Source organism: Cricetulus griseus, chromosome 3, assembly GCF_003668045.3.
Source record: "Cricetulus griseus strain 17A/GY chromosome 3, alternate assembly CriGri-PICRH-1.0, whole genome shotgun sequence".
NCBI classification, from domain to species: Eukaryota; Metazoa; Chordata; class Mammalia; order Rodentia; family Cricetidae; genus Cricetulus; species Cricetulus griseus.
Window position 1 is genome coordinate 235703083 of NC_048596.1, and position 21257 is coordinate 235724339.

Consider the following 21257-nt stretch of genomic DNA (forward strand, 5'->3'; position numbering starts at 1 on the left):
AGCAGAAATGACTTACAACTTTAAATAGCAGGGCTTGGAAGAGGTAATCACAAATGTGACTTAGGAGTCATGATGAAAAGACATCTGGCAAAGAAACACAGGCTAAGAGGGGTACGGAAGGACATGGCAGGTGGGAGAACAGTGAGTAAAAAACTGTGAGATAGGGATGCATTCTGGCATGTTCAGCTATAGTAATATCTGTGTGGCCAGAACAAAGAGAAGGGACAGGATAGTAGCAGGATGTGGAAGCAGAACAACACGGCATTGCTGTACACTTGTGCCTTTTACTTTTACATTGAGTGACACAGGAAGCCTTTGGGCAGTCCTGGGAAGAGGATGAGAAGATCTTTTTAAGATGATCCATGTCTGTAAAGAAACAACAGACAGGGGCTCGAGAGAAGGGACAAATGATCACACGGAAGGCTTCTTCAGCCATACTTTGGGAACACTGCATGCATGTTGGTCAACTCACATGGTTAGACATACTGAGAGCACCCAGCCTTGCAATTTCACTGACATCTTCACTGGAACATATGAATATTTGTGTGATTAAAAAAATGTACACATGAGAGGACAAAAAATATGCTTAGGACAAAAGTATCCTTAGGGAAACTAAAACTATAGACTTAGATAAAACAGCAGATATTATGAAAAAAAACTATACCAGCCATTGAAAGGTGGTTCCTATTTCACAGAAAATTCCTGTGGTAAGGGAGACAACCTCTCCTTCTTAATCTTCATCACAACCAGTGTTACAGAATGGGGAACAGAATTAAGCCAAATATAAGACACATTACAGAATCATAATCACATGACATGATATGATTATCACTACAGCACAGGTGATTATACTGAAAAAAATCTCATAACAACTGCACCAAAGGTACAGTTCACAGACACTCCAGACAGGAGCATGGCTCACCTTCTCCAGATCCGGCTCCCGTAGAGCAAGGGCAAGTTCATTGTTATCCATGACTGATGCTGCAGCCACGTCCAGGGGAGTTGAACCTCTCATGGCTGGTGAAGCTAATTCACATAAAGAGGAAACAATACATGGATTATGCTGGAACCAGAAGTAGAGCATAAGAAGACACACCCTTCCCACAACTAATATCCAAATGACATGTATTTTATGCTAGCCCGAATCAATATAATCTCTTTGACAACTAAAAGTGTGTACATTTATTATGATTGAAATAGATACAAACAGTTGCATGAATGAACATGCAAGACTTCAGAGTCTTACAACGCTTTATGATGAGAATACTTCAGAACTGCTCGGTGATTTTTAAAAATACAATGTAATGCTGTTTTAAAAAAATAAACATGTATTTGGGTGTTGTGATTATTAAAATTATTATGAACTAAACAGTATAAAGAAATCTCTTGGGTGGCAAGCCTCTGGCCATATCTGTGAATGTAATTTTAGGTTGAGTTATTTGAATGGGAAGACCCACCCTAAATATGGGTGGCACCATTGCATGGGCAGAGGGCTTGGACTGAAGAGAAAAGGATAGACAGCTGAGTGCTGCCTGAATCCTCTTTTCTCTCTGCTTCCCAGCCACTGCCACGTCAGAGAGTGCCACTGCCACCATTCCTTCCCCACAATAACACATCTGAACCACAAAGTGTGAGCCAGAATAACCCTTCCATTTCTTAAGTTGCATTTTTTCAGATATCAATCACAATGGTAAGAAAATTAACTGATGTGCCTTCTACCTAAGTCAAAATTGGTAGTTTTGTCTGGGGTTCAGGTGATACAGGATCCCATCCTGTAGCTCAGGCTGACCTAGAACTCATTATGTTGCCCAGGATGATCTTCTTGCTTCAGTTGCCTGAGTGCTGGGAATATAGGCATAAGCCACCACATTTTGTCAAGTTTTATAACCTTTGACTGATATGTCCCTGGTCTGGGTCTCTCAGTACCTAATAAATACAACTCTGCTGTCTGCTTCAGTGGACCCTATGTTTTCAGATTCACACAGAGTGGATAACACAGGGCATTCCACCTCAATGCATTCGGTACTTGATTTAATGTAATATCACGTTGGTCATCCAATGCCATAATTGATGAAATTCCCATCTGATTCTGTATTGTGTTTATAAACCACATTTTCTTTACCTATCTGTTTATTTACATTGGGATTATGGTTTTATATACTGGCTATTGAGAAAGTGTTGCCATGAACATGGGAATGAAGATATACCTTTAACATACTGATTTTCCTTTCTGTGGGCATTTTCACTGAAGTCAAGTTGTTGTATCATATTTTAATTGTATTTTATATTTTTATTACATTTATATATTTGTGTGTGCAGGCATAAATACCTCTTCACTCACCCATTGGCCATGTCAATCTCTCTCTCTCTCTCTCTCTCTCTCTCTCTCTCTCTCTCTCTCTCTCTCTCTCTCACACACACACACACACACACACATCCTCTCCATGTATATTGACATTTAAGTTTAATATATATTTTATTTTTAATATTTATTTTATTATTTATATTTTTGGATGTGTGTATGTACAAGTGTGTGCACATGTGCATGAGTAAGGGTGCCTGTGGAGGCCAGAAAAAGCCATTAGACCTCTTGGAGCTATAGTTGCAAGCAGTTGTAAGCTGCTTAACATGTGTTATAGGAACAGAGCACCAGTCCTCTGCAGGAGCAGCAAGTGCTTTTAACCACCAATCCATCTCTCCAACTCCTATACAGCTTATTTTTCCTTTAAAGATTAAATTAATATCATACATTAGCTTACCAAGACCAACACTGCTGTTTTCCAGTAAATAACTGAGATGATCAAACATGGCTTTCTGATTCTGCCTACTTATACGGCAGAAGTAACAGAGAAAACGGCAACAGTTGGCCACCATCTTGGGGAAGGTGATTTCCTATATAAAGAGTACCCAGTTAGTTGCTGAAACAAATGGTAAGATTGAGCTCAGATGGTGAGGCAACCATGACACTGTCAACCCATCTACACCCGTGAAAACCAAGTTCAGATGCTGAGAACCTTTAAACTTGCAGCCTGTGATGCACTCAGTTGTTGAGACACCAAACATCAAGCCTGGCACTGACTTGCAAACCCCAACTACATCCCCTATTGTGTCTTCAATTAGCCTTAAACTTACAGGTAGGCTGAGCCGGCTAATAAATCATACTGACACAAACACAGCTGTGCTACATGGCTAAAGAATTGTCTGTGCCTACCTAGGAAACTACATAATCCCTCTGATTTTGTTTTATAAAATTCAGATAATAATATTGATTTTTAAGAACTTAGGAACTGATGGGGAAGATACACCACAGTAAGTTCAGAACTTGGAGTCTCACAATGGGATATTTTCATCAGCATCAATTGTTCTCATTGTTGACATTCCAGAGCTTCACACCTCCCTACTCTAGACACCATTTCCCTGCAAAGATCTTGGCCAGAAAGGCCATCTGGTCAGCATTGACACATTACCCTACATGCTTTCACCTTACCCTACATGCTTCTTCCTGAACTCAATACATTGTGAAGGTTTTTATGTGTTTGCCTATGCATGGGGCATGGAAAACCTAGGCTTATACCTATTGTAAAGAATATATGGTGTGAATTAAATCTAAGCCTGACTTTTGCATGTCAGGTTACGAAGCTGTGCTGGTTTACATGAAATGATGGAACTCTTCACTATGTCCTTCTAAACCTCCTGTTATTACAGACTTTCTTGTAAATCGTATTTATTTAAAAGTTAACTTAAGAGTCTTACCACAAACCCATTCCAGAATAATCATGTACAAGCATTGATTTGGCTCAGAAACTTAGTGCATTCAACTGTTGAGTGAATCCTAGCAATGGCTGAGTTTGAAGGACAGGCATATGTCTCGTACTTATGATGGGATATGACTTAATTTTAAAAAACTGATATGTTCTTTTTAAGTTGATGAATATTCTTTACGTAGACTCATTTAGGAGACAACATATGACAAAGCATAGAATAGGAATTTCTTTTTTGATATTAGGAAAATTCAAATAGACAACTGTAACAATAAGTCTTTACTCCAACTGCCCGAGCCCTGCCACCACATGGGCACTTTCCACCAGGCTGCCCAAGTTCTGCCCACTGCCATGTTAAGGTCCCAAGTAACACACAGAGACTTACATTAGGTACACATGCTGCTTGGCCAAAGACTAGGATTTCTTATACGCTAGCTCAGTCTTAATTATCAACCATAATCATAAGGCTTATCTTATGGTAGATGCAGGCCTTGCATCCTGACTTCCTGGTGGTTACATGGCAACTCCACAGAGAGGAGGAGGAAAAGCAAGAGCAAAAAGGACAATTTCCTATTTGCTCCATCTCCTGCTATGCCACTGCCTGCCTGGATCACCTTCTTTACTACATTTCCCATAATCCTCCTTGACTCCTAGTCCCGCCTAACTTGCTTCTTCATTGGCCAACAGTACTTTATTTAACAACCAATAGGATAAACATATACACAGAAGGACCCACCCCCATCAGCCAACTATAACTCTTAATCTCAAGGGTGTGTGTGTGTGTGTGTGTGTGTGTGTGTGTGTGTGTATGCGTGTGTGTGTCAATCAGTGTTCCTTTAACACCATTCCACTAAAGAAATAATCACTCTTGTAGTTTCTCTGTAGTCCATGCACTACAGAAGGTTATACCAAACATGATCCCTGAATGAAGTCAAGGTGTAGTTTACCTTGGACTCCCCTCCTCCAAGGACATTCACCATGACTTCCATCACTGTTTCATGCATTCCAAGAGCCCTCATGAGATTGGGGTGCTGGTAAAACACTTTGTTATTCATGATATCCCTAGAAAGAATAGGAGAGACAGCAATAAAGCAGAGCTCAGAATAATGGGCACAAAGGCATTTATCTGAGATTCAGATACATCTTTAGAAATAAGTTTTGTGGCTAGAAACAAAAGTGTGATGATAAACATCATAAATAGTAATGAGCTCAATCAGGTTTCCACTCAAATAGTCATAATCTCACCAAAGTGACATGTAAGCTATCTGTTGCTCTCAGTGATATGGTGTGCCCTAAGTATGTACACTAGAAATGTGATTGTCTGCTGGGTATTTCTAATTTTGTGGATATCCAGCTTTTATGTGTATTGAAGCAATAATCAGCATTATGCCACATTTATATGAAGAATCTTTAGAAATTCATTGGGGTGTCTGCTTTTCATGTATCTGCAATATTTAGTGCTACCTTCCATGGTTCCATACATAATTGCAATGGCATTATTTTCTGCTATATTTTATTATATTTCTACTGTATAGTTAAGACTATAACATGCCTGAATACAAGGCTTATTCCTTGAGAGAAACTGGATGCATGTGAAGTCAGGATTACAAAGAGACTCCACCCCCTATTATGATGACAATTTAAAGAAACTGCAGCAGATGGAACTTAGAACAATTCTGATATCATTTCTGCCTTAAATAATACATTGTGGTATTTCCAAGGATCTTCATGCTGTACAAGAAGCATCACTAATTGTAAATGAAAAAAGTGCTGTTGGCATCTATTTCAGCATTAATAAGTCAATACAAGAGTCCTTCACAGGCAATATTTTCTTGTCCAAGCTAAAGCAATAATATGACAGCAGTCTCTGTCTCTGTCTCTTTCGTGTGTGTGTGTGTGTGTGTGTGTGTGTGTGTGTGTGTGTGTGTGTGTGTGTGTGTTAGTATCTATTATTCTATTCTTTTAGACAAGTGGGCTGCCCAGAGGGTAGATCTTCATTTACTAAGCACATCTTTCACATGACAAAAGACAAAAATAGAATCTCATTCCCTAATATAATTTTCAGTTGGATCATTAATGAACAATTTATTTGTTAATAGAATATATTACTGGTAATATTTATTAACAAGTAATCTTTAATTCCTGGATGACTTTGTTTTCATTGGTTTAATTAAAGAAAAAATCCATACATAAGTGGCTTCCATAGGCTACATTCAAATATTAGGACCCAAGTATCATTTCATAACATTGTAAACAAAAAACAGAGGACACAATGTTTGCTTATTTTCATAGACTGTTCTATTTCCAAACTCATCCTATTAGCACACTTGTATTTTCAGTGTGTACTCATTATGGAGAATGTGAAATATAATCTTTCAATCCATTTCTATAAATCTAAATATTAACAGGCTTAGGAGCAATACATAGTATTGTTTTGTGGGATAAAGTGTGTGTGCCTCTGTGTGTGTGTGTGTGTGTGTGTGTCAAAGATGACATCTTTAACAATCATTTTAGTTCATACAAGAGAAAGCAACTTTTTCTATTTTTTCTTCATTATGTGGGTGTGTGTACTTTTGATACAGGTGCCTATGGAGGCCAGAAAAGGACCTCAGAATACCTGGAGTTATAGGCAACTGTTAGCTCACAAATGTTGGAGCTGGGAACCCAACTTGAGTCCCCTACAAAAGCAGCAATTACCACTGAGGCATCCCTCTGACCCCAGTGTTAGCTATTTCTTTGTCTTCTATTTTATTCATGCAACCATGACAGTTTTAGCTCTATTTTCCCTAATATTTACCTAATTATAATATATTTTTATTTGAGACAAGGTCTCATTGTGTAGACCAGGCTGGCCTCAAACTCACAGATATCCACCTGCCCCTGCCTCTCAGATGTTATAATTAAAGGTATGCTACTGTGCCTTGCCCTAATTATAATTTTATGATTTTTTTCATTGCCTACTATGAGTGTACATTCCAGATTTCTACAGTTTTTCCTATACTTTTCTTTTGAACCTCATGTAATCTACATTGCTTTCATTTTGCTACTATTTGGATTTCTTCAATATAGAATCTTAATTTCCAATGATCACTGGGAAAAAATTGTTTTACTATCACTTCTAAAGATGGGGGTATCAATGTTAACCCCTAATGCTCAGGAAATATAAACTCATGATGTTGAATTTAAAAGAGCTTGTTCCCCCCTTTTCCTCCTCCCAGCATCCAATGGATGGAGAAAACCTTTTGTATTATCTCCCAAGAGTAACTGGTCATCTGTTAGTGTCACTGATTCTAGTGTGTTTTTACATATAATTGTGCATTGTTGAATGGCTGAAAAATAACCTAGTTGCTATGTATCAGTAACACATTAGCATCTTAATCTGTCAAATTACTTAACTTTCATTGTTTACCAGTTTTTTTTAATGTATCTTTCAATGTAAAAAGGTGCATGTCAATACATTCTGTGCAAAATGTCTTCTGGACAAACAGGCGTACCATGCCCATCAACTATCAACTTATGCCTGTACAAGACCTGCATTAGACCACATCCAGTGAGGATGGAGGAAGGTTCATAAGGCCAGAACCCTAACTGAAGAGCTCCATACGGTACTCAGGAATGAAGGGTCAGTTTTCTTCAAGGATGAAACACTGCCCCAGGTTGCCCATAATACAGTGAGCAACTTTCTAATTTGGTCTAAAAGCTTAAATCTCTGGGGAAAAAATACTTGACATCATCCCATAATCCAGTCAGAGCTTTTGTATTAGTGTTTTTACACATTGCTAACTTGATGAAATGAGAAGACACGCATAAGACAAAGATCACTATGGCTACATAGCTTACCCCAATCCACGGATCATCAGCTTCTCTTCTTCTTTGCCCATTCTCACACTCAGCAGAGATCGAATCTGACCGAGTGATGCAAGTAAGTTGATGGTATCCTCCACAGAGACGCCATTGATAGTGTAGGTCTTTGGCAGTGCCCGGACTAGACCCCCGATGCCATCATACTGTCGATGCAGCAATACAAACATGGCCCTCACCAGCTCAGGGTCCTCGATGACAGACTCTTGAGCCCACCGCACCATAGTCTCAGAAATCAATTGCTGGAGACTGGCTGTATGGCAGGTTTGTGTCAAGTAGTAAGAGAAGACACATCCATTAGACAGTCCAACTCTATAACCTCATAACCCCATGCTGGTATCACAAAAGCTAGGACATGTTAAGGACACTGGAAATATTCTTAACAAACATTATTTAGATATCATCACACTTTCCATAGAGATCAATGTAGTTTATTAAGGATGAAAAAATAAGCACTTCTGCCTAAATAATATTTGTTATAATTAAGATGAACTCCTTCAAAGTTACAAGCTGTTGTGGTTTAAATTAGAAATGTCCCTCATAGGCTCATGTATTTGAACACTTGCTCCCCAGTGGGTAGCACTGTTTGGGAAAGTTATGGACCTCTCAGGAGACAGAGTCTTGTTAGAGAAAGTATGTCCCTGGGGAAAGGCTTTGAGGTTTTCTGTTCTCTCTGCTACCTATGCACAATGAATGTGTTCCAATGGCCTCATGCTTCTGCTGCAACACCTTCCTCACCATAAGGGAATCTATCCCATTGGAACTGTCAGCCCTAATATACCCTTTCTTCCCTAATTCACTTTTTGTCAGGATATTTTTATTGGAACAACAGATCTGTCCAAGAACACAAGATGTCCACACTTTTACTTTCATTTACTTTTTTTCTCTGATTTCCTTCCCAGAAGGTTTGACATCACTCCACCTCTAATGGTCCACCATGCAAAGTTCAATGTGGTGCTTGGTTATCAAGCTATTTCCTCAATTAAGTTTTCTGCTACATGGATATGATTTATGGATATATCAATCTGGTTTTATTTGAATGTGGATCTAAATTGTCACTTAAAATGCCTCTAAAAGGGTTTGACTGTTCAGTTTTAACTAAACTGAAAAATTGTATCAGACCTACAAGACTATCTGTGGCATAACATACAACATGGTCCATTTAAAAGTAATAGAAATTTCCAAACATCTTAAACTAAAATGGAAGCATCTAAGTTAGGTAGAGTAGAAGTGGCTGGGGGTAGTCCAATTTCTATCATTCATATGTCAGCTGGTTTTCAAGAGAAGGTATTTATTTTGTGCCTACATATTATTTAAGAAAAAGCAAATCTACCAGTTTTATCCAAACAGAAATAGTGCAATGAAATGTCAATATATTCCCACACATCTCAAAATCTCATTGTCATGATAACAAGTAAAAGCCATTACTATGTTAGCAAATGTGACTCATTAGAAACTTAGAACTCTGGCAGAAGATGACCTACCTCAGTTTTGTCATCTATAAAACATAATTTTATGAATAACACTTTTATTTTTTCTAGAAAGACCCTTTACTAAACCAGTGCTATATCTTAAAATTGGCAGGATCTTAGAAATACAATGATAAGAATATGGATCCAAAGACTCTGGTTCATAACCCCTTCCAGATTAAGGCACACTTCTGAAGAGTTCAGGGTCCAGCAAGGCTGTCTTATGTGGTTCCAAGGGCCATCAACCACTGTTATTAATCAAATAGTATACAATTAACCAAAAATGCATAACTTTGAAAAGGTTTCAGAACCAAATAATTATAGTTACGATAATATCTATTTAACTTCAAAAGGAAAGGTTTAATTTTACACAATCATTTAAAAATAATGTACAGTATTTACCTGTGAAGTCTAAGTTATTCCCTTTATAATTTTTGTGTGTGTATACATCTGCATACATGTTCACATGTGTCTACATTGACACGTGGTAATGAATATGAATATGGTTGGCGGCCAGAGACTGATATTGGCTATCTTTCTGGATAATTCTCCACTTTATTGTTTGAGTCGGGGTCTCTCAAAAGTTTGGAGCTCACCATTTCAAATAGACTATCTGGCAAGCAAACCCCAAGGATTCCTCCATCTTTGCCTCCCGAGAACTGGGGTTATAAGTGTGTACTGCCTCTTCTTACATGGGTTTTAGGGATCCAAACTCAGATCTTCACACTTCCACTGCAAGCACTTTGCTAACTGAGCCATCTCCCAAGCTATGCTTTCTCTAGCCAGTGACCAAATATGTAAAATGTTAGCTATGCAGGAAGCCCTCCAAATGCAGCTCTGTCTCAAGATGGCCCTGAGTATAGCAGTTCCTGCTGCTGCGTACTTCTGGGTTCTGTAAACATTAAAGCTGATGTCTGGAAGTTAGGACCTCCTACTGAGTGCAGTGTTCATTCTCAGGATGAATAAATATCACAGCTGGGCACTGGACCCTGACTTTAAAATGCTTACAGGACTTTCTGGAGTCACTTGCAACTGGTTTTTCAGCTTGCTTCTTCTTCAGGTAGGTCACCTTTTCTACCAGGGACAGCAAACGTCCTCTGATTGTTAAATCATTGCTTCCATCCAGGGATCCATCTTCATCTAGCTCAATTCCTGGCATTAACAGCAGGGGGAACAGAAAAAGAAATCCTTTAAAAACAGTACATTTTTGGGAGCTAATCTCAGACTCTCCTGCTTTTCCAATTTCAGCTCCCAGCAAAGTCTCATGCACCTAGCAGTGCCAATTAAGCCATCTTGCCCCTGACCAGTCAAATATAATTCACTTCTCAGCATCATTCCTTCCTTTCTCTTCTTCCCCAGTTCTTCTTATTTCAGAACCATTGGCAATCAGGACACATTCATACTGAGTGAAGAACAAAAAGGCGCCATCAGGAGTAAAGATCAATTCTGCTCTTTGTATGACCTTTTCAGCATCAATGACGTTGGAGACTATTTGCCTGAATCCCCTGTCTTTCCTGTATAAAATTCCTAGGGTTTCTATCCTCTCTTCCAAATCGATCAGTGTTTTAACCTGAGAGGCAGAGAGAAAGGGTGTAACTAGATCTCCTAAGCCAGGGGATATTTTATATCTACAGTAAAAATTCTGCTGATTGGGGCATATTTTATTGATATTGTATAGATGACATAATATGTAGACAAGTGGGTTTTCATTTATAAAATTAATTAATGTATGATGTAATATTTGTAATATCTTCTAGAATAAGATCAGAATAACTTGACTGGTGCTATATCTATTACCCATCTTTCTATCTCTGTATCTTTCTCTATTTATATATTTATCTAGATAGCTGTCTATCCATCATCTATCTATCTACTGATTTACTTATATATGGTTGTCTATTTATCTATCTATATCACTGGAAAAAATGACATGTTCATTTTCTGTCACTGAAACTCAAATCTTCACCATATCATTTTATAAATACAGGTTTCCTTCTCTTGAAATCACTCAACTGAGTGATTTTCTTATCTAGTTAGTCTGTGGGCATGTTGTGAAGGACTGTCTTGACTGGTAATTGATATAGAAGGGTACGACCCACTGTGAGTGTCACCACACCCTATGAATATAGTGCTGGGCTAGGCTGGAAAGCTAGCTAAGCATAAACCTGAGGAAGTCAGCAAGCAGCAGCCCTGCAGTTTTTTCAGGTTCTTGCTTGGGTTCTGTCCCTGACTTCACTCAGTGATGCACTTTGACCTGTGGTTTAAGACAAAGCCAAATAAATATTCCTTTCCTAAATTGCCCTTGGTCATGGTATTGACACGGGAATAGAGATTATGGCAGAACAATGAGTTTACCACAGTGAGTCATCAGGTCTTCATGGAAATCCAGAAGTTGGTCTCTGATTTCTTCAGGACAGGGACATTCACTTTTGTCATCCTTAAAATTGAGAAGCATATTAATCTGGAAGAGAAAAACATGAAAGGAAGAACAAGAGGAGTAGAGAATTTGAATCCAGGAGCACTGAAAAACTGCATTTCTAATGTGCACAAATTACACCCCCCAATAAGTAAAAAGCCACTGCCTATCATCCAATCTAATTAGCATCACAAAATAAATCAATTCCTCCTGAATGTAGTGGTTGGAAGCAGTTGTAATCATTTAGAATTCTCCTTAGGTCTACTAAATTTTAGACTCATATATATACATTGTTCCATTTAACTAAAGGTGTTTTTAGGGGTTGAATAAACAGCTTATCAGGTAAGAATGCTTGCTGCTCCCCCAAAGTACCCTAGTTTAGTTCCCAATGTCCATGTCAGGTTGCTTATAACTTCCTATCATTTCTCTTCAGGGGAATGTGCCATCTTCTTTTGGCCTCTACAGGCATGTACTCACACAAACATACACTTACACACACACACACACACACACACACACACACACACACACACACACACACACACATACATATACATGCATAAAAATATTTTTGAAGTATTTTATTATATTCTTCACAATTTATTATGCTCTGCACACCCAGAATTTTCTAATATTGGCACTTACAGCATATTTAAAGAATGCTTTGAGAAGGACACAGATTCAAAGAGAAGGAGATCCGCATACTAAGCAGCTATGCTGATGCTGATATTCATGTCTCAGTCAAAACACAGGACACTTCCTTCCATCTGCTTCAGTTTCAGTACCAGTAATATTAAATTTACAAATGAAGATAAGATAGTTTGATGCTCTCCTATATTTTCCTTTTGAAGTATTTTAAAGTTTATACTATGATTTTATTACAGATTTGAAATAATTACAGATTTATATGCTCTTAGGAGAGATAATCATTTGCTCTTGAGAGAGACCATGCATGCCTTTATGTATAACTTAGCTGCTGATGCCAGCATTTGCCAGTTGGGAAGAATTCTTATCTCTATCCATGCCCCCTTAGTTTCCATTTACAACATAGTCAGTCATCTTAAAATTCTCCACACACCCAATTTGAACCACAAAATACAGTTTTATAATACCTACTTATTCCCCCAAACAATATTTTGATAAATCCAAGGGGGGAAAGAGAATTGAATTTTATTTACTTGCAACCTAACACTTTCCATTGTTTTTTTTCCTTTTCCCTTTCAGACTTTCTCTATTCTCTTCTGCCATTTTCTTTTTTAACAGCATGTCCAAGATAGTTCAATAGTTCAATTCCCATTACTCTCTCTCTCCCTCTCCCTCACCTCCCCCCTCTCTCTCTGTGTGTCTCTCTCTCTCTGTCTCTCTCTGTCTCTCTGTCTGTCTCTCTCTCTGTCTCTCTGTCTCTGTCTCTGTCTCTGTCTCTGTCTCTGTCTCTCTCTCTCTCTCTCTCTCTCTCTGTGTGTGTGTGTGTGTGTGTGTGTGTGTGTGTGTGTGTTTGTGTGTATGTGTGTGTGTGTATGTGCTTTGAATGTCAGAAGAGGACATCCCCTGATGCTGGAGTTAGTTGGTTGTGAGTCATTAAATGTGCATGCTATGAACCAAACATGGGTCCTCTGGAAGAGCAACAAGCAGACTTAACCTCAGCACCATCTCTCCGGCCCCTTCATTTTTAGTATCAAAAGTTCACTTCCTCTTGAAAGGTTCTTTCTATAGTGTGTAGAACTCTAAACTGACAGGTTTTCCTTCAGTGGTTTTGACTTGCCTTCTACTTCATGCTGGCCCCATCTTCTCTGATAATAACCTGCTAATACTCAAGCTTATCCTCCCTCTGCAACTAAGAATTTCATTTTTTTCAAGACTTTTTCCTTGTCTGTTATTTTCAGAAATTCGGCTATAATGTACATTGGTGTAAAATACTTCAGGTTTGCCTGTTGAGGGCTTTACTGGTTTCTTGAATCTCTAGTTTTATAGGCTTTGAGAAGTGGCTCTCAACCTGTAGGTCATGACCCTTTTGGGAGTCAAATGACCCTTCCATGGGGGTCACATATCAGAAACCCTGTATATCAGATATTTACATTACAATTCATATCAATAGCAACATTGCAGTTATAAAGTAGAAGTGGAAATAATTTTATGGTTGGGATTCACCATAATATAAGGAACTGCATTAAAGTGTCATAGCATTGGGAAGGAGAAAAATCTTTGCTTTAGAGAATTTAATGTTTTAAGACTTTTCCTTCAGTGATCTTTTTTCAGTTTGCCTGTTGTTTCTTCTTCTACAGCCTCAAACCACAATGGGATCCTTTGTCTCTCTTTGTTCTCTGTTTTCCCCTGAGGGATTCTTCTGTACTGTTCTTGTTCCAGTTAAAATGCCGCACTCTGCCCTCTCCATCATGTTCTCCAGCCCACTTTTCATTCCAACTATTATATATTTTTTAATAAGAAATGCCATAGTTTCTTCTGTGTTCTTTGCTGAGATCCTTTCTTTTCTTCTATTTTGTAAGTTTAGTAAGAGTAGCTTTGTCAGAATATTAAAATCTGCAGTCTCAGTGTTGTTATTTCCTTCGTTTACCCTAGCCCTTTCCTGGTCAAAAAAGAGATTTTTAACTTGAATGTGTTTTCAGTATTATGCAATGAACTCTGGATCTTACTCAAACTCACATCTTAGCCAGTTTATTCTGACACTAGCAAATGGAAGACTTAAGAGAAAGGGCCCTGTGGCTACTGGACCTCTCTTCTACAAGGGTGCCAAAGACAAAGAATCTAGTGTCTATTTCTCAGAGTGGTGGGTTTCTATTATTTGAGGAGACCCAGGACAGTCAAAATTGACCCATCTCTGTTTGAATATTGTCAGTATTGGTTGAAACCTCAAGCTGTGGCATCCTGACCTTCTTGAACCAACTATAGTTTACCTGATGCATTTTAGTGATTGGTTACTTATTTATCTAATGGTATAATGATGTCATTCATTAATTAATAATAGTTTTAAGTTACCAAGTACATGTTTTGGTAAAACTTAGAATACTGACCAAATGAACTTGTCTAATTTCAACAGAACAAAAAAGAAAAAGCCACTCATAATTTATCGCACAGTTTTGTAGTGTAAAGATCCTGAATGCTCTAAAATCCAAAATGAAAGGGAAGCCCTCCAATTCCACTATGGTACCTGCTCTTGTGGTGGTGACCGGAACTCCTTCGTTTTCCTGGCAGTGAGTGCGGCAGACATGTTTAAGGCTTGCATAACTTCATTATATCTGAACCGTTGATTGTCTTGGAGCTTAGCTACAAAGTCATCTGAAAAGGCTACAATGGCTTCTATTCGGTGCCGAACCTGGCAGTCACAGAGGTACTGAAGCAAGAGGCACATCTGAGAGGAGAATTTAAAAGACATACCATTAATCGATAATGTATATTAAGTCATATCCAGTACTCAATATTCTTAGTTGCCCTTTCTTGCTAAAACAGAACCCTAACACTTTACAGGCAGAAATGTGTTTAGTGTTATTGGATGAAACTAACATGTATAAGCCAGCATGGTAGATACACGTCCCTTGAGTAGGTAATCATTCAGACATCCTCTGCTATACCACAGGCAGAGCAACCAATGGGTAAATAAGGAAGAGTCTGCAAAGAGGTCTTCTGGAAGGGTTTTCACCATTGATAAGAAAATAGAATAGCACCATGTCAGGTGGCTCACAACTTCCTAACTCCAGCTCCAGGGGATGTGATGCTCTATTCTGGCTTCTGTGGGTACCTGTACTCATAGATGCACCCCTATAGAAACACATACATGTAAGCAAAACTGAATGTTTTAGAAAAAAGTGGCCTACAGAAGAATATGAGGCTACATTTAGAAAATGAATAATATACTTAACACCCTTTATGACAAGCAGTGGTCCAAAAGAATTTTAAAATCTTATATGTGAAAGCAGTATAATCACTTCAACTCTCTGAAGAGAATGTTCTGTCAATCTTATCTTCCTCCTTCGAGTCTTTTACTGAAGTCCAGCACTATCCCCTTGGGTCTGGACAAGTCTGACAGCTTGTTGAAGAACCAGAACCTGGGCTGCTATGCTTATTTCCCTCCTTTGCTTTCCTAGGAACATCCTCCTGGGCTCTCCAGCCTCAGGCTCGGTGCTGGGCTACCTGCTGTGTGAGAAACTCCTAGAACATTCTACCCAATCCCTCTGGCTCCCACTATGGAATTCAGCTTCTCTACCTGACTTCAGTTTACAAATCACCACCTCCAAAGACCCTTCCTTCTCTTTCCAAAAGAAATCCAAAAGATCTTTCTTCTAGTGATTTATCTTTCACTTCAGACAACTTGATGGATTCTGGCAATGATATATAAAAGAGAAATTCATGAACAGGACCAAATTTCCCCAGAGACTGTGGACTTCTGGAAGGCAGAACTCATACCTGATTCCTTCTCTCTGCACCAAACACATGGTCTAGAACATGACTTACATTGATGCTGACTGAGTTGATGAGCAAAACTAATGCCAATGACTCAAGCATCAATCTAAAGCAACTGAGAGACATGAATTAAGCGGCCTCCATATACTTTGATGAACACAAAGCTGGGCAGTGTTTAGACTTACACATATGCTGGAGGAAGAAATTCCTGCTTTCTAAGAAGGGGTACATGTGCATGTTCTCACATGGACAACAGAGGAAGTGGGGAGAAAAGGGGATGCTTGTGCCTCAAATCCATGCACAACTAAACATCATAGGGGAGAAATGCTTTTACAGACACATGGGGAAACATACAAATGAGTGCACAGTTAATATGACAGTGAAGAATGGAAAGTAAATATATGAAGGCCAGTACAAGAGAGACAGAGGAAGATAAGTGGAGTTTATTACTTTAACACTTAGCAGTTCTGAAATTCCTTTCATTTTCCCCAGTTACCTGTAGTTTAACTGGCTCAGGGAGTTTCATCTGGAGCAGGCCTTCCTTGGGCCTTTTGCCCCCTTTGGTTTCTTGTTCACCTATTCCTTCTAGCTTAGAGTCCTCTGCACTGATCTCCTTCTCTGGGGCTCCTCCTTCCTCCTCTGGAGTGGCAGCTTCCTTAAACACACTGGGCTCGATCAACTGCAGGATGTGTTTCAGATCCTCATTGTGAAAGACACCCATGATAAGCAGGGTGTAGAAAAGCTTGATGAGAGGCACAAAGAGGAACTCCGTGGTCCCACCCACAGGGTCCCGTGCATGGAGGCTGCCCTCCTTTACTGCTTCTGTGAGCATCTGGATGGTCTTGGCCTTGAGGATGTCCAGTGGAAACTCGGGACTGTACTGATAACATTCATTGCTAATGCTCACGAAACTTGGGGAGGAAAACTGCATCCGAGGCCGGAGGGAAGTGCTGAGGCCGATGCCCGGGAGGCCATGTTTCTTGTTCTCATTGGGGAAGAGGGTGATGCTCTTTGTCTCCTCCGTCATAGGGACAATGAACTCATTGTTCATCATGAGCCTGGCAGTGGCATAGGAGCTAAGGTGGATGTCAATCAGCAGGTCATAGTAGCCAGCACGCAGCAAGCCAGGCATATACTTGTTCTCAATGGCATAGAGCAGCTGAGGTTCGTCCACATGGCTGCATAGTGCATGGGCCACCCGATGATTCCCAAGGGCACAGACTGCAGAGTAGAGACGGAGGGTGTGATAGTGAAACTGCAACAACTCCTCCTGCTCTGTCAGCTCTAAGATATCAACAGACCTGTAGGAGGAAACAGGGAGTTAAGGGAGTGGACACAAACATCTTTTCACTTTCTGCCATTTAGTGGCTTCACAGCATTCGTAAGTCATTTCTAAATGGCTTACACATTTCCTTACTTAGAACAGTTAAGCTGAATGTTTCAACCCTGAGCTCATCTAGAACTTCATTCATCCTCTCTGGTTGTGAGTCTGTGAGCACCCTTTCCAACACGTGTGTTTCATCCCAAGCCTGGGACTCCCCAGTTTCAGAACCTGAATATTCTTGGGGAAAATCCCAGCTTTCCTTTTACAACAGACTAACATGATACGAAAACAGAAAGCTTTACCTCGGACACAGTGCCGCCATCTCTGCACTGTGACCCAGACAGGTCAGAAATGGGTCAACAGAGCACTTGCCCTCTGATGTAAATTATCGTCTCAAGCCCTGCATAGATTCTATCCAGAACTACTCACCCAGCTCACCTGCCAGAGCTACCTATGTTCCTACAAAGTACATGCATACAGCTCATGAAACATGCAGTGAGAATGGCATCTTCCTCCTAACAAAATAAAAAGGTGACAGCCTGAACTCTTTTTAAAAATTATTTTATGTATTCTTTGATAATTTCATATCCTCGTGGGTGTGAAGGCATCCACTGAAGTGTGAGAGACTTACTAGGTATCACACCCTTAAATAAAACTGTCTCTCCTTCCCCCAGTAGCCATCAACTGACAATAACTCTGTCAGAGGCCTTGTAAGATCCATCCCTGTTCATCCTGAAATGTGGTTTGGCTTGATCCCATGTACGTCATATGCAGACAGCCTCAACCACCGGGAGTTTGTAAGTGCAATGGTTTGGCCATGTGCAGAAGACAGTTCTTTGCTCCAGGCCTCCCGAATTTTGGCTGTTACAATCTTTCCACACCTTCTTCTGCATTGTTCCCTGAGCCTTGGGGGAGAGGTAATAAGGATGTCTCAATTGGGGGCTAAGTACTCTACAGTCACATATTCTCTCTGCCCACATTCCACCATGCACTGCATTAAGACACTCCACGCTGGACCTTTAAGTTGGGTCACCTTGTTTCTCTTAAACCATGTGGCCAGATGATACCTAGCATCACTTCTGATAATGCACATGTTTTCTTGAATGTGCTGCTATGTTCCACTGAGTTTAAATCATACATAGTTCACAAGAGACACTAGCATTAACAGCAGAACTATGGCATATGCTGGATCAAAAGAAAGACCTGCCCATCTAGAAAGACTTTCTTCCAATGTTTCCTGCCTCTACTGTCAGCTTGGAAGAGCCATAGGGGACCCATAACATAGAACTTGAGCCAGAAACAAATGTTCATTTAAGAACTCCTAATTTCTTTAGGTTGTTTGTAACTACATCAAAATCTGACAAATATAACTCATCCTACCTTTAATAGCCCCCAAAGGAGGAACTATTTCATATCTCAATAATACTCATTTATTCATCAGACACTGCTATGTAGGACACATTAGACACTGTGCACAGACAGTGTAAAGAGCACAAAAAGTTATCAGCCTTTGAGGAGCTCACTCTCCAGTTGAGAAGACAAAGCCACATCCCTCCCCCAAAGAAGAACGTAAATAATAATTGCAGGGATGGAGAAATGGCTCATAAGTTAAGAGCACTTGCTCTTCCAGGATCCACAACAGATGACTCACAACTATCCATAACTCCAATTCCAGGGAATCCAATGGCCCCTTCTGGTCTCCACAGGTACCTGCACACCCATGCCTTACACACATATAAAATGTTTTTTTTTTTTTTTTTTTTTTTTTTTTTAAGAATGCTGAACATGGTGGCTCATGTCTTTAATACCAGCACCAGGGAGGCGGAGGCAAGTAGATCTCTTTGCCTTTGAAGCCAGCCTGGTGGTCTATGTGGGCAAGTTTCAGGCCAGTGAGGTCTTAAAATTAAATAACAATTATGATGTACATTAGGAAAAAATGCTGGCACATATCTACCACCACCTCCGACCTGTAAGAGTTTCTTATGTCACTGAGAACTCCTCCCCTTAGGAAAGCCAATCTTAACATATTCCCTGTGGCTGCAGGGGAGTGTGAATACAGGCCAGGTCCAGGCTGGTCACTAAGGTCAGTTAAGAGGGTGGTGTGATCACATGAGTATATGAATTCATTTGCTGTGTTTATTCTGGCATCCTTGCCCTCTCAGGAACTCCATTCTGATCACTTATTTTTATTGCAGCTATGGTCCTCAGCTTTAGAGAAATCTCAAGTCATGTATGAACTCTAGTGAAGGCTGAGAGTACCCAAACTCTTACATATGTAGTTATCACAGACAATTTCAGTCATGATAGTCATGACATCACAAAATAGTCTAGTGTGTTTAAAGTTACGTTTTCTTCTAGTAAATAAGAGAATCTGGCACAAAAAGGAATTCTCTGTAAATTTTTTTCTTTTTTTCTTTCTTTTTAAAAAAACATCAGCAAATACAAAATTCTGATAAAAATTTACTTCACACAAAAAGAAAACACTAAATCAACTTAACATCTAAAGTATATGTGTGTATACATATTTACATGCATACATATCTAATAATAATAAAAATGTTGGGAGGATTTCATATATGAGTACAATCAAATTTCATAGTATCTATCACTTCCACAAATTCCTCTGGAGTTGTCCTACTGTCCTACCCACCCTGCCAACATCCCCTTCTCAAATTTGCATATATAGATATAGATATAGATATAGATATTGTTTTTAAGTCTATATACCACTAAGTCCAACTAGATTTGCCCATATACACACTGGAGTATGGCTGACCTCTCTCCTACGACTATGACGCTTCTCCCATCACCAACCTTTAATGGTCTAAAATTGAGCTCCTACAATTACTTTTACACCACAGACTTGAGAAGGACAGTGAGCATATACAATGAGTCTCACCTCTGTTTTCAACCCACATTTTCACTTAGTTTCTTACCTAGTATTTTCATGTTACCTTGGACATAACTCTTGGTACACAGTTAAGAACCTCAGCTCCTAATCCATAACAGACTGCTGAGGTACATCATTGCCATTTTAAGGGGAGCCACAGGAGAAGACTGGGGAAGCAAGGAGCACACCTCCTCTGAGTCTTGGCATTGTCATTACTGCCTAGAACCCACCTAAGCTTGCTACTAAAGTACTCTCATTGTCTTCATGCTTTTGCTCTTTAAGCTTCTTGGTCTCAGTTTTTCTCATGTTCAAAATGAAGAATTTTATAAAGTGGTTCTTAGGATCGAATCCCCAAGATCTCCCAGTTCTGGATGTTATTGCTTCAATAAGTCTCATAGATAACAAAGTGGTAGAGAAATACACTTAAGCCTGAGCTACACAGTCCAGTGTGTGTGTGTGTGTGTGTGTGTGTGTGTAGGTCAGAGCTTTGGGTATTGTTCCTCATGAGCCATCCACCTTCTGTTTATTTTTGTGAGGCTAGGCTGGCTGGCCAGCAATCTCAAGAGATACGTCTCTCTCCATCCACACTGGTTTACAAACACAGACCACCACACTCACATGGACTCTGGAAATCCAACTTGAGTCCTCACATATGACCTTCTCCCTGTTCCAGGCCATGCTTTTGAGACACATTTCATTTCCCCAATCTACTCCTCATCCTAAAAGTCTAATTCTAAATGCTACATCAGGTAGTGATGGATGCCTAGGGCTAACCTGTTCTCCTCAGGGATATGGAGGGACATGAACTGCAGAGGATCGAGACACTGCACCAGCCAGCCTTGGCGTTCACTGATTCGAGAGACATCCACCTTCAAAAACTGGTTGGGCATTCGGCTCCACAGGACATGTGACAGGAACTGCACATGAAGACGAGGAGGACACTGGGGCACGGGGTTTTTGTGCTCACTTTTAAACAATCCCGCTGAGAGAGGCATCACATTCTGGAGCATGGAGCAGATAAAAAGAAAAGAAAAGGTTATTGCTCATGTCACTTGGGATCTCCTCACACACTGGCTGAGAGGCTACATAGGAAAAAGCTGGTGTAAATAAGAAGAACTGT

At 39.7% G+C, this 21257-nt stretch overlaps 1 protein-coding gene across 1 annotated transcript in view; it reads right to left on the reverse strand.

Annotated features, from left to right (window-relative positions):
- The window catches only part of Ryr2 (ryanodine receptor 2), a 401257-nt gene that overhangs the window by 174776 nt on the left and 205224 nt on the right, over positions 1-21257 (reverse strand). The window contains exons 36-44 of the mRNA XM_035441718.1: positions 20912-21138; positions 16420-17224; positions 14674-14874; positions 11447-11552; positions 10100-10243; positions 7602-7875; positions 4709-4823; positions 2760-2892; positions 923-1026 (exon numbers count right to left, since the gene is read on the reverse strand). Of these exons, the coding sequence (XP_035297609.1) occupies positions 923-1026; positions 2760-2892; positions 4709-4823; positions 7602-7875; positions 10100-10243; positions 11447-11552; positions 14674-14874; positions 16420-17224; positions 20912-21138 (2109 nt within the window). The remainder of the gene's footprint in view (positions 1-922; positions 1027-2759; positions 2893-4708; positions 4824-7601; positions 7876-10099; positions 10244-11446; positions 11553-14673; positions 14875-16419; positions 17225-20911; positions 21139-21257) is intronic.